This window comes from Rutidosis leptorrhynchoides, chromosome 9, assembly GCF_046630445.1.
Source record: "Rutidosis leptorrhynchoides isolate AG116_Rl617_1_P2 chromosome 9, CSIRO_AGI_Rlap_v1, whole genome shotgun sequence".
Taxonomy (NCBI): Eukaryota; Viridiplantae; Streptophyta; class Magnoliopsida; order Asterales; family Asteraceae; genus Rutidosis; species Rutidosis leptorrhynchoides.
This window is the reverse complement of record NC_092341.1, coordinates 11,132,187-11,146,415: the sequence shown is the minus strand read 5'-3', so window position 1 is coordinate 11,146,415 and position 14,229 is coordinate 11,132,187. Positions and strand designations below refer to the sequence as shown.

The 14,229-nt window shown below is 32.0% G+C and overlaps 2 protein-coding genes across 2 annotated transcripts; both read right to left on the bottom strand.

The window, feature by feature from the left end:
- Positions 1 to 2,289: 2,289 nt before the first annotated feature.
- On the bottom strand, positions 2,290 to 4,476 carry LOC139865801 (acid phosphatase 1-like). Its single transcript, XM_071853902.1, has 3 exons — positions 3,314 to 4,476; positions 3,023 to 3,232; positions 2,290 to 2,657 (listed from the first exon to the last, which is right to left on the bottom strand). Exons 1-3 carry the CDS (start codon positions 3,706 to 3,708, stop codon positions 2,480 to 2,482), a joined length of 783 nt encoding a protein of 260 aa, XP_071710003.1. The 5' UTR covers positions 3,709 to 4,476; the 3' UTR covers positions 2,290 to 2,479.
- Positions 3,535 to 6,715, bottom strand: LOC139865800 (pentatricopeptide repeat-containing protein At1g51965, mitochondrial-like). Its single transcript, XM_071853900.1, is given in 5 exon segments — positions 3,535 to 3,671; positions 4,458 to 5,690; positions 5,774 to 6,181; positions 6,183 to 6,513; positions 6,687 to 6,715. Coding segments are annotated over 3 exon segments (1,929 nt in total). The 5' UTR covers positions 6,498 to 6,513; positions 6,687 to 6,715; the 3' UTR covers positions 3,535 to 3,671; positions 4,458 to 4,484.
- Positions 6,716 to 14,229: the final 7,514 nt, after the last annotated feature.

Below are 14,229 nucleotides of genomic sequence, written 5' to 3'. Positions count from 1 at the left end.
GTAAAACGCTCTCAGGACCATATGTACAATATTTGAAACATTATGTACAACCTCATGATAAAACACTCACATGACCATATGTATATGTATAAGCTTCAAAACAAATTGTATGATCTTTTACAAATCACCTTATAAACACATGTACAAACTTTGAAACATATTCCACAACCTTCATATAATAATTGTATTTTTATTTTTAAAAGTTTATCAAAAGGCGTTTGTTATTACTAATAATTATTATTAAAAATATAAATTCTCAATTTTTAAACAAACTTTATATTATTTATTATAATTATAATTATAATTATAATTATAATTATAGTTATTATATTACTCCATTATTATTTAAGTGTGTGTGCTTTTTACGAGATTAATTATGTTACATATGTATGCGAAATAAATGTCTAAATAAAAAGTTGTAATGTAGGCTTTTATAACAAAGTTAAGTACATCAAGGTAGTTCATTTATTCTTACAAAGTTAAGTACATCAGTATATTTGTAAAAAGCAACGAAAAGTTTCTTAGTCAGAATTCGTTGTTTCACGGGTCGTTAAATCAAATGACTTTAACATTTACATTATCTTAATACTTAAAACATATTACTAGTATTAAACTATTTCATTTAAACAAACCCGTGATTTCACGGGTCATTTCGCTAGTTTATTTCTATGAGACATATCTCTATTTTTTATCGTCTTTCATTGAATTTTTCTAATTCACATTAGCGACACATTAACATAACCTCCTTTCACTAACGTTTCACAATTCATTACTAAACACACCATACCATCCATTAAATAGTACTCAGATATACCCACAAAAATTAAAATGTATAATAAATCAAGCAATATGTACAAGAATAAAAGAAGTAAACCCAGACTTTCGACCAAACTCTCATAAGGCTAGTCACTAACATTTCACTAAGGCCACATGTAATGGCTCGTGAAAGGAGCCGCCACCCGTCCGCCCCCTGGTGTCTCCCACCACCACCATTCCGCCACAGCTGCCGCCAGTGAGTCCCCTCACCCTTCTAACGTTCGACTTTGTGGGGCCCACCTTCTTCCTTCTCCCTTTCTTCTTCTTCTTTCTCCTTTTCTTCTCCTTTTCTATTTCTTTTTTATTAATTTCTTCAATATAAATAACATTGATTATGGTTGTTGTTGAAGATGTTTCAAACCAGCAGTGTAACCAGATCATGAGGGAAAAACGAACCGGAGTAATTATACGATGAAGAGAACCTGATCTGTGACGATGGTGATGAGCTGCGGAGGGTTTATTTTTATTTTTAATCCGTATTATAATCTAATCCGTATTTATTATTATCTAATCCGTATTTATTTTTGTTTTTTTCAATTTATAAATGTTATTTATATTAATATTTTAAGTTTTAAATAATAATAAAAAATGGGTAAAGTGGGGTAGTGAAGTTTATAATTGTGAGTGTTTAGTGAAAGGAATGTGAAAGAAATGTTAAAGGGTTTGTGCTGATGTGGCGCTAATGTGGAGGAGAGAAGTTCAGTGAAAGAATAGAACTATTGTGTGTGGCCTAATACGGATTAGTTGTTTCACTTGAAAGTGCCCATGGAAACATTTAACAAGCGCCAAATCCATTTCATCACTTTTCACTCGACAAGGGATGTATATATTGAAGTTCAATATCATGGAAATCAACAATGTTGGGCGGATAAAAAAGGGCAATTACCCTATATAGGATTATGTAAGATAACAAAAAATAAGCATATTAGTAATATTTTAGAGAAATGACCACATATATATATATTATGTACAAAACAATTCTCAAAAAGTATTTGACCAAATGAGGTGTACATCTACGTTGTTTACCTCCGTGAGGTAGATACTAAGCGGACGTGAATATACACCTCACCTTGTCAAGTAAGTTCGGAGGATTGTTTTGTAAATATATGTGGCCATAACATTATGTTTGGCTAGTTTTATCGGACACCCGTTTCGTGGATCAATTTCTTTAGATTTCATGTAAGTAGCCAAACATATACGTTGACCTGTCTTTAGATTTTATAAAATCAATTTCTTTTAGATCTCATAAAAATTGATAAGCTAAATCACGGCAAACAAAACAATTTCAATATTACATGAAAATCCATAACTTACGCTTATTCTTGAGACTGGTTAAAGGAAATGTAGAGAATAATACACTAATTAATATTTTTTATTTTTTATTTTTATTTTTACAAAAGAAAGGAATGAGGACGAGAAAGATTGGGGTGATATAAGTATAAATAACATAATTGCAGTGAATTTTATCATGGATAATATACTCCGTAATAGTGTTATTCCATAACCAAATTATTACATGCTTATTGTTATGAGCTCCTAAAGAAGCTACATAATGACATTACAGGGATGCAAAGCTAGGGCAACAGAACTAAAACTACATCGTTCCAGAGCCACCATGCATTACAACCCCGTCAATTATTACTTAATTTCTCCAGTGGTCAATTTAAGGAATGAAGAACATAGGATTCGGCAACTTGAATGTACGATCACCACTATAATCACCAATCAAATCGCTCCATTGATCTCCCATATTTCCATGGATTCTGTATCCCTCTCCCACTAATTGTGTCCTTTTTTTCGTCTTGTACACTTGTGCAGTAGTCCCATGCTCCGACTCCGCTCTAAAAACACACGGTTCACAACATTAACCATCAATAGGGAATTAAGGGTGCTTTGATTACTTGTTAACTAAATGATTCAGAGCTGAATGCTAAACCATCACCATTGACATGTCTTTTAATTATATCAGGAACAGATATTAAACAACTTTATTGTTTTTTATTAATGCAAAAGGTTAATAAGATAAATTTATATCATTCATATTGTTCATTGAAAATGATTATCAAACAGGTCCAGAATCAACTTCATTCAAAAGCTTTGGATCATTCAGATTACGAACTATTGGACACTTTTTATCTTTTAGTTTTATCAAGCGCACCCTAAGTTTAAAAGATTTAAATAAAAGGGTATTTATGAAATTACTCACTTTAGCATAAGCTTTTCCCAATTGTAATAACCTGCCTTGTTCAAATTAGCAATCCTCACATCTCGTTGACCCTCCGATGTTCCTGAAATAAACACAATCTTGAAACCTATTGAAATCAAGTCGTTGTACAATTTAAGCACCGCAGGGTTCGCAGTTGCACGCCCTTCTGCTAGCCACGCTTCAAACATCGTATCGTTATACAAAATACCCCTGTAAAATTAACATCTCACTAAAAAAAAGTTGATTAAACAAAGAAAAAGACGATACAATGTAATGGTTATTACTTATTACCCAAACTGAACTGTAGGGCGAGAGTAATAATCTAAAAGAGAAAGGGCAGTTTGGTCAATATCCAAGATCCAAGCGTCCTTCCCATCACCAGTGAGGTTAACAGTTTGAGCATAAGCAAACGCCACGTCAGCAGCAGCGGTACAATCTTCAGGATGTTGTGTACCCATCATGTAATCTCCAATGTAGCTTATGCATTCCTCTGGTACTAGCTTCCAATCGCGAAGGTTGTAGCTTTCCACCGTTAACCGCCAGCTCAGACACTTGTTATCGACCGAACCATCGCGATAACTACTCGGTTTTGAGACGACGGTACGGATTACATTGTGGTCGTTCAGTGTTGAACGTGATGTTACAGTTGCTACAGTAAGCACAAGAAACACCAACAACAATTTCATTACTACTAAATTTTACTATTAAACTTTTTATTGGGATGATTAATAGGTTTTCCAAAGTTGTTTATATATACTCTTTGATACCGAATTAACCTTTAGCTTTTCAACATATTACATATTTGCCCAATCAAGGGCCCGTAGCCTTCAATTTAGTACATAAAATCCCACGTTTTCATTTTGTGGTATCATACTACATCATAGGGCTTATACTCTGGTCCACCAATTTTAATAATTTATGGAGTACAATAAAGACACTAGATTTTATGTCTTTCTTCATCATACTCATTTATTCAGAAAAATCTAACCACCAATAGCACATGTTCTAAAAAGAGATGCAAGTTTGTACAACAAATATCAAGATATTACACAAAAAAACAAAGGAAGGAAAAAAAAAAGAAAAAAAGGTCGACACGATATAAGATCTTTGTAACTATTTGCAGGTTAAATTGAAGAGAAAATATCACCAATGGTCCCTGCACATTTTTCCATCAAAGATGGTCCCTGTGATTTGCATTTGAATCACCGATTGTCCTTATGATTTGCATCTGAATTACCAGTAGTCCCGGTGATTTGCATTATTTCATCAAGAATGATCCATGTGGTTATGCACCACAACAATTATCGGTGATTCAAAATGCAAACCACGGGACCATCCATGATAAATAAAAAGTACAAGGACCACCAGTGATTTCTGATACAAACCACATAGACCATTTGTGATAGTTTGACTAAATTGAATCATTGAAACTTACTGAGCGAATCAAGACTTCATTTACTAATCATCTTAAAGGACTAACAACCCATCCAGTAATCGGATTTTGTCTCCGACTTCTAAATTTCCTTTGAGAACCGCTTTGTAAACGTTCAAGAATGGAGTAAGTAATTGAATCTGGCGTTAAACCCTGTTCTTTAAGCTTTGCATACAAATCAACAGCTTCACCAGTTCGCCCACATCTTTCAAGACAATCTAATAATATATTATACGTGACAATATTCGGACAACACCCTTTATCAAGCATTTCATCAAACAATCTACAAGCCATTTCAACTCTATCCGATTTTCCAAAACACTCGATAAGTGTACTATACGTTACAACATCAGGATTCAAACCCTTTTCTTCCATCTCTTTAAACCTCATATGAGCTTCATCAACATCACCATTTTTCCCTAAACAATTAATTAAAGAATTATACGAAATGATATCAGGCTTACAATCACTATTTTCCAGCTCATCAAAGATCTTAACAGCCTCGTCAACTCGTCCACTTCTTCCAAAACTCGAAATCAGTATATTGTAAGTAAATATATCTGGTAAAGGTCCATCTTTTTTCATTTTTTCATACAAATCAAGAATATGAGATATTTCTTTTGATTTCCCAAGTGCAGTAAACACAGTGTTATACATAATCGTATCTGAACTTATCCCCTTTTCATGAATCTTACTTAAAAAATCCATAGCTTCTGTAAATTTACCTTCTTTACATAAACTTTCCAACATCGATAGATACGCATCTTTATCTCCACTATCATGAAAGTTCCACATATAACAAAATAGACGATGAGCTTCACTAGAATGACCTAGTTTATTAAGCGTACGTACAAGATACGTATATATGCCCTTGTTCAAATACTCTTTTGATATTTCCACAACTTCATCTAGTCTACCAAGTTGTCCTTCTGAAACCAAAACATTTAAAATGATACTGAAAGTAAATTCATTTGGCCGACAACCGTTTTCTACCATCTTCGAGAAAAGGTATATAGTTTTGTCAACCATTCGGTTCATAGCAAGCACCTGAATAATTGTATTATAAGCAATTAAATTTGGCGCTAAATTCTTCGATAACATTTCTTGAAAGACTCTTATTGCATCGTTAGGCTTCCCGTTTTTTCCAATCATTCGTATCATAATCGTGTATGTATATTCATCAGGCTCGCAATGTTTCCTCTTCATGTCTTCAAACACCTCATTCGCCTCATCAATCTGATAAACGCAAATTCAATTATACAAAGCAAACTATGAACTAAACAGCAACTTTATCAATACAAAAACAAAAAAGTTGTAACCTTTTCATCTTTGGCAAGAGCATCAAGTAAGATATTGTAAGCAAAAATATCCGGTTCATAACCTTTCCTTTTCATCTCTTGATAAACTTCAAATCCTATATTTGAATCACGAGATCTTAAATGAGCTTGAAGAAGACATTTATACGTATAACGATTCATCTTAAGCTCCCATTGTTTAACCAACCGTAAACACCGATCCAAATCTTCACCACCACTAAATATCCCAATCAAAATGTTAACCGTTGAGATGTTTCCACGGACGTTGGACCGCTCCATCTCATCAACAACCCTACGAACAGAGTCGAACCGATCAGGCGATGATGACTTGGCAAGTATTTGAATAATCCGATTGTAGGTGAAGCAATCATGACGAAATTTAGGAATTGAGGAAGGACAAAACCTAAAAAAACTGAAGAGCGAGTGATGAAGAGTGAAGAAATTTTAGTATTTCGGATGCTTCGGAAACGGTTAGGGTTAGAGTTAGGGTTTGTAGATAGTCTGATAGTTCGATGAAAGGGTTTGGTGATGATTTGGATTGTAAAATGTTGAGGATTTTACAGATTAGGTCACGGCGAGGTAACGCATAGCCTCTAGGATCAAGTTGTTGGATGTTTGGGACACGGACTTCGACGGCGAATGAACGGCCGTTGTTCATTTCGGTGATTACTCTGCCACTGTATCTGGTGGCGTAGCCACGGCGGATGATGAGGTGGCAATTGTTCATAGTTCGTCTCTATACCCTATATCGAGTTTATATCAATATACTAAACTTATATGAGAAGCATGTTAACCTAATAATAAGCTTCGATTAAATACAAAAAAATAGGTAAATAAATAGGATAAAAATTGGTTGTGTAGTTATAGAAATCAACAGATAATCGATGAGTCGATGACAATAAATTAGGGCAATTACCTGGTTAATGACGGAAGGGCAAATGACGGCGGCGATAATAGGGTGTTTTAAGAGAAGAAGAGGTGGGGCAAATTACCTGGTTGATTTTAGACAAAATTGCTCATTTCCTCCTTTGTTTTTCCATTTTATCCATTTTCATCCCTGAATTTCATTTCCTGTAAATTTTAATCCTTAAAAGCATTTTCAGGTTCCAATTTCATCTCTCACGTTAACGAAAGTTAATTGTCGATTTAATAGGGTAAAATATGATTATATTGAGAGTTCAGAGTACTTTTTGTAAATAATCCAAAGTCTTCACCAAAGTTGCACTTTGATTTGTCAGATTCAGATTCATACCCGCTTCCCACATTTTATTATTCATTTTTCAGGAACTGGGAAAAAATTGAAATAAAAAATTTACTACTATAAATTAAGCGAAACATAGGTTTCCAAAGGGGATGATTCTAACACACCATTTTTTGATGCTCATACACCAATTTAAAGAAATGGAGTATATTTAGAAGAGTAAAAGGTTAAAATAGGTATGTGAGGATCAAAAAAGGGTGTGTTAAAATCATCCTCATCCAAAGGTGACTACTGGTTCTTTTATAACAGCTGGTACTAGATTGTCAATGCATAAGATGCTTTTGAGAATATTCCTAAACAATAATCAACATTTTGATGAAATCATTTCTTTAAATTTATACGTTTACAACTAATCCAATTGATACTGTCACATAGACTCTTTAATGCAAGTCACTCGAGTTGACGAATTCGAAAAAATGTGATATATAATGTCAAAGTATATAAGCTTAATCAATTAGTACTGAAAAAGGGTCAAAATACAATTGCAGCCACATAAAAGAGGTCAAAGTTGAATCAATCTCTGACTAGAAGAATTTAGAAGAATGCTAAGTACAATGAAAAGTGATGCTTAGAGCACGAGGTATCCGTAGTCCTCTTCAATGTTCATTTTCAGTGTCCAAAATGGACACTGAGATTGACTGAATGGCACATGAGTGAGGGTGTCAACAGTGTCTATTTAAGTGTCCATTTTTTTTTCAAAACTTTTTTATTATATATTTTTCTTAAATAATAACATTAAATTAAAATTAAAAACAAACATAAATAAAAAAGAAAAATCAAAAGGAAAAAAGTAGGCAAGATGCAAGTTAGGTTGACTTCATCTCTCCAAAACCCACCTCTCACCTTCATTTCTCCAAAACCAAGTTAGGTTGACTTCATCTCTCCAAAACCCACCTCTCACTTTCATCTCTCCAAAACCCAACCTGCAAAAAAACCAAAAACAAAACCTCACAAATAATAAAAAAGGAAAAATGAAATTAAAAAAAAAAAAAAAAAGGAAATTCGGATTTGAGAAAAGAAAAACAGCTCCAACGGCTAGAAATTCGAATCTGGACCCCACAAAAACACCCAAAAACCACCGTCGGTGGCGTGACGGTGTAAATCAACGGTGGTGGCGACGGTGAAGCGGTGTCGGGCGACGGTGGTTCGGCATCGATTTTGGCCCGACGGCGGGGAGCGACAGCGGGGACACCGCGTGCTCTTAGAATAAACCAATGCCCAAGAAAAGTGCATGAAGCTCTCGCTCTTTGCCTCATCCGAGGCGTCATTTGAAGCCTTGTCAAATTCTTTCTCACAGCTCTAATATATTATGACATAACTATAAGTCTCTAGCTAACTATTGACAGACCTAACATCAGAACTAGGTTTTTGATTCTAGTTCAACACAGATGTTTTTATGAATAGAAAAGAAGCATTAATATCAGATATATTCCGTATTAATTAAACCCTAACAATTTTATTTTTTTTAGCAAAAAACAAGAAATATAGATTAATAAGAAGGAATTTTCACTAAATTGTGAAAATTAAACCCTAACAAATAAGATGTCATTCATTCATGAGCATTAATTATTAAATGTAAACTGTTAGCAGATTATTCTCCCATGATTATTGCAATTGATTTAGAGAAGATGAAGATTGAGTTTTGAATTGTGTTTGGGAAGGAGAAGATGGTGTTTGTGATATAATTTTAAGGGTTTTGATAGAGTTCTAGTTCGGAGATTTGATGACGAATTTGAGTGAAATGTGCTCAAATTATTTAAATGGTTGACTAAATTAGGGCTTATGCTCTTTAACATGATGAAGATGAAGTAGTTAGTAAGTCACGTACCTCGCACATGCATCCACTTAACGTACTACTTAACGAAACGTTAAGTCAGGGACAAAATTGAGACCATATTTTAAATTTAAGGATGACAAATGCAGCTTTTGTAATACAGAGATGAAACGAGCAAAATGATCAAAATACAGGGATAATTTGGGTAAATTTGTCTTAATTTTATTACTCCATTTTATTTATTTCTAACCGTTTAGGAAATTTAAGAAATTATTTTAGGTACCATTAATAAATTAACGAATAATAAATTTTTTAACGGCAAAATTTAATGATTAATTATACAGTAAGCTAGTAATGCTGAATCATTAAGCATTCAGCGCGTTTGTTTCTAATCTCTGAATGACAAATGGTGCTAAATGGTTCAGCATCAATACCAGGGTCGGACCTGGGGTAGGGCTGGAGGTGCAACCGCACTGGACATCATGAAAGAGGGGGCATCATGTGTTCAAGGGTTGTTCTTGAGTTTTTACAGATTTGAGATGTGAAAGTGTTATAAAACGATTTTTGAAGAATTTAATTATGTTATATGATATTTTTGAATATATTTAGTATGTTTAAATGGTTAATTTTTGTCTCTTGCCACAAATTTAAAAGTTTCATTTAGGTTTGATGGGTTAGAAAGTTGCAGAAAAGTTTGGGGAAGATGATTCCCCGACAAACACCTATTAACTTATTTGCTACTTACCCCTTCACTGTGATACTAAATTACATATTAACCCTTGCTCTTTTAGATTTTATTATTCAAAACCTTTAGTACTGTATATGAGTATATATGATATTAAAGAATTAAACAACACTTTTGTATAACAAATAAAATAAGGCCACATAATATACTCGTATGTTATAAGGCCACGTTTGTGTCAATTTATATCTGGAAGATTTAGTTAAAATTAATAAAAAGTATTATAATACTACGTATTACAATATACATATTCGAAATCTAATTGAATGAATTTATTAATATTACAATAATGTTTTTACATATTAGAATAAATGGTAGAAAATGAAGGAGCAAAGTTCCCTTAATGGATGTGAAGAAGAAAGGGGCAATAGAGTAAAATATTTGTACTAAATGTATTTTAGATTGTAATTTATTACTGTTTATAATTTCTATCTTTTAGATACAGAGAATGTAGCTTGTATTAATAAATCTTGGGAAGTTAACTTGAGGTTATATTTTTTCTAGTGTCTATTTTCCTCTTATAATGTATAACATATATTCATTTGAATAAATCATATATTTTGTATAACATATATTCATTTGAATAAATCATATATTTAACACAATGTTACAACCATCTATATTTATAGAAAAATAATATAATACTCTCTCCGTCTCTAAATTATTATTCATTTTTTTAAATGTCTTAAATTAATTGTCCACTTTCATAAATAGAAAAAATATGTAAATTAAATTATATTATGCCCTTAATGAATGTGGATATAATTAAAGGAGAAGAAAAAAGTAAGGGTAAAACTGAAAAGAAAAAGTAAGGGTAAAAGTGGAAAGTAAATAAAAAGTACAGTACTTCTATGTTATTTCTTTAAACTGTGTATTTTTTGTCTGAAAACAATTAATATGAGATGGAGAGAGTAGTACTATTTGCTTACAAAAATCACAGGGGCATATTTTGATATTTACGCACTGGGCATCAAAAATGACAGGACCACCCTGAAACGACCCGACCCAATCCATAGGGACGAATACAATAACATATGATTACATCGCGAGGCATTTGACCTCTATATGTTACGTTTTATAAACATTGCATTCTTTTGAAAAGATATACCATAAATGAATATTTAAAATTCAATGTTTTCGACATCTGATGATTTCTACATATAGACAATCGCTGTAAATAACAGTTTACAAGAATACTTCCGTTGACAATGCAGTCAAAATAAATAGACGGTGATGATTTTGTGAATGCAATGCTTCCTCGAATAAAACATGTATGACTCCATTCACATGGTTTCTCTAACATATATTCAAACAGCGGAAGACTTCTAGGAACCTGAGAATAAACATGCTTTAAACGTCAATATAAAGTTGGTGAGATATAGGTTTAATGCTAGCAGCGTTATAAATATAGACCACAAGATTTCATATACATAAACGTTTTAATAAAAATATTCTAAGTGGTTGAGCACTTGATAACCATACTTAACATTTAATCAACGTCGCATATTCCCTTTATTATGAAATCACACTACACTGTACCAAGTGTAGTCACCGAAACGAAGTACTGTGCAACCGTTGAATACTGGTCGTCCAGTCCGGTTGGGGTTGTCAGGCCCGATAGATCTATCAACAGGATTCGCGTTTACAATACCACATGTAAATAGTAGTTACCAAGCTACAGGGAAGTATGCCAGTGGTACAACTCAAAATAGAATATATTTTTTTATCACTTGTGTCCATAACGTAAATCATAAAATGCATGTATTCTCATCCCGAAATATTTAGAGTTTAAAAGTGGGACTATATACTCACTTTTGCCTTGAAGGTATTTAACTCGACTTTGTCTCCGATAGATATCACGAACCTAACCATATATATATAATATATCAACATATTTTCTTTTCAAGTAATCGTTATATATATATATATATATATATATATATATATATATATATACACTTATAATACTTTTAATATTTTCTTAGTCCGTAGTTAGCAGTCCGATGTTAGTGGTCCACAATTAGTTGCTCAATAAAATAAATAAAGACCCCATCGTATTCGTATTGATCAGAATTAATCTCGACCCATGGTACCATGTTTTCAAATGACGTGTTGCGTACATAAAGTACCGTGTTGTCAAATGACGTGTTGCGTACAATCATGAGGTCTTATGATTAATCTTCTCGTGTTGTTTACGGGTGGTCCTGAAATATATAAAATCAAATCATAAGTAATTATATATAAAATATCATATTAATTAGAAAAGATATGATTAATTTACTTTATCTCCAAATATTTTCGTAGCTAAACTAGCTTCGGATACCCAATCTTGTTTTAGTCGTAGTTTCTTCATTACAACTCCGTTTTTATTGGTTCAACTTGCCACTTCCTTGGATCGAGTCAAATTTTAAGAATATGAACTGAAAATACCTTAGTTTGTATTCGAAATTACATGTTATAGGTCAAACTTTGATAAAACTTATGAAAGTGATCATTTTCCATCATAAAAATAACATTTAATGATCATTTTTCTAAAAATACTTACACTTTGAGTTAAACCATGAAATTTTTTTGTGTTAACATATTCATAAGAAATATCATTTTTCCAGAACATGAACTTCCAATTCAAAGTTCAAGATGGTTTTTAATTATCCAACCCAAAACAGCCCCCGGTTGCACTCCGACAACGTAGATTCAGTTTTTAAGGTGTTCTTTGTAAAACCAAGTTATATCTTGTTAAGTTAGCATATCATTATGATATATTACAGGTCTTGAAGTGTTTTAAAAGTTAATTTAGAAGGATCTATTTAGTTTGCAAACAAGTTTGAAATCATTCAAACTATGTTCTTGTTGTTAAAATTTTACAACATAAAATAAGATAGCTATATAATTATGAATCGAACAAGATTATGAACAAGGTTACTACCTCAAGTTACTTGGACAAAATTACTGTAAGAGATAAGAAAAAATCTTGGAATCAAAGAGTGGTGGAGTTAGATCAAAAGGTTGGAAGTATACTTCTTCAAATGGGTGGTTATTTTGATATGTTCTTGAAAGAGTTTTCTTATGGTGTTTAAGGCTTGTAATTGAAGCTAAATGATGGGTAAAATGCTTGGAGATGATCAAGTATGAAGTTAGGAGTATTTTGAGAGAGAAATGAGGGTGTAGGTATGAGAAAATGGAGTGAAGAAATGGTGTTCATTCATAAAAACGTTTTTAGTTTATAAAGAAAGAAAAGGATTCCTAATTTTGTTTTCTTACTAATAATTCATGCTACTTGACAAATCCTAGTTACCTCATATCTAGGGCAGTAATAATGTTGATTAGGATGTTGATTTGATGTGTATATACCAATAGTAAATACATATAGAAGCTGGGTATGATACGGGTACATATACCCTAGATATACGTATAGAAATCTTGAGGAAACGGAATGAGAATTCAAATATAGCTATCTTTTGTGAATATACTTATATTGTTTTATGTATTTAAGTCCTTAAAAAGTGATTAAATGCATTATATATACGATACATGTATAAGCATTATAGGTTATAAGTATATATATCAAAGAATGTTACGTATAGTTATCGTTTTGAAAACTTAAGTTAGTAGTTTCAAAATATACTTATAACTCATTGTCATTAGTACACAATGAGATGTTAAACCATCCTTAGATCATGTTAAATATATATAAATACATATATATACACAAACGTATAATTATCGTATGTTACATAGTTCGTGATATCATCGGTCAAATTGGACGGTCAAACGTTGTGTAAAACTCTTTTCAAAAACACAATTCTAAACAATTTGGATTGCTTATCATGTTGGTAAAGTTTAATTTATGTAAATATTAATCTCATAAGTATAAAACGATTGGAAAAATCCGGGTCGTTACACACCCTAATCAATACTGAACCATTCAGAGCTGAAATTCTCTCTTAACTATTAAGCAGTTAAATTTTATGTAATATTATCTTTAAATTATATCAATAACACTTATTAAACAACTATATTGTAGTTTTTTATTCATGTCAAATGTTAATAAGGTAACTTTACATCATTCAAATTATTCATTAAAAATGTTTATCAAATAGGTTATTGTCATTCAGAAACAATTTTGTTCAGAACTTTTAAAACATTCAAATTGTGAACTATTTATCCCTAAGCATTCATCATTTATATTGTTCGTAAAAAAAGATTACTTGTGTGACTCTGGTGTGATGTACTAAAAGTTATGAATCCCACATTCTCATTTTAATCTAACTATAAGGGCTAAACATCTTAGGTTCAGGATTGCTCCCTAATAGGAATGACAATGGATCGAATTATACCGTATCCATATTCATATCCATAACAATTTAGTTTTTGTTCATCTATAACTATATTCATATTCATTTAGTTTCAGTTCATCTATCCATACACATATCAAATGGATTAAACGGGTTAGTGAATTTTCATTGAATATTCAAGAAATGTTATACTATTTTCTATTATGTGAAAAAAACAAAAATATAATTTAAGAATATATATATATATATATATATATATATATATATATATATATATACATACATATATATATATAGGCAGGATCAATGGGGAAGTAACCAATCGGGGGGAAGCGTGGGGAAGCAAAAAAAAAAAAATTCGTTTTCTTTGGAATTATTTTTTTCCGG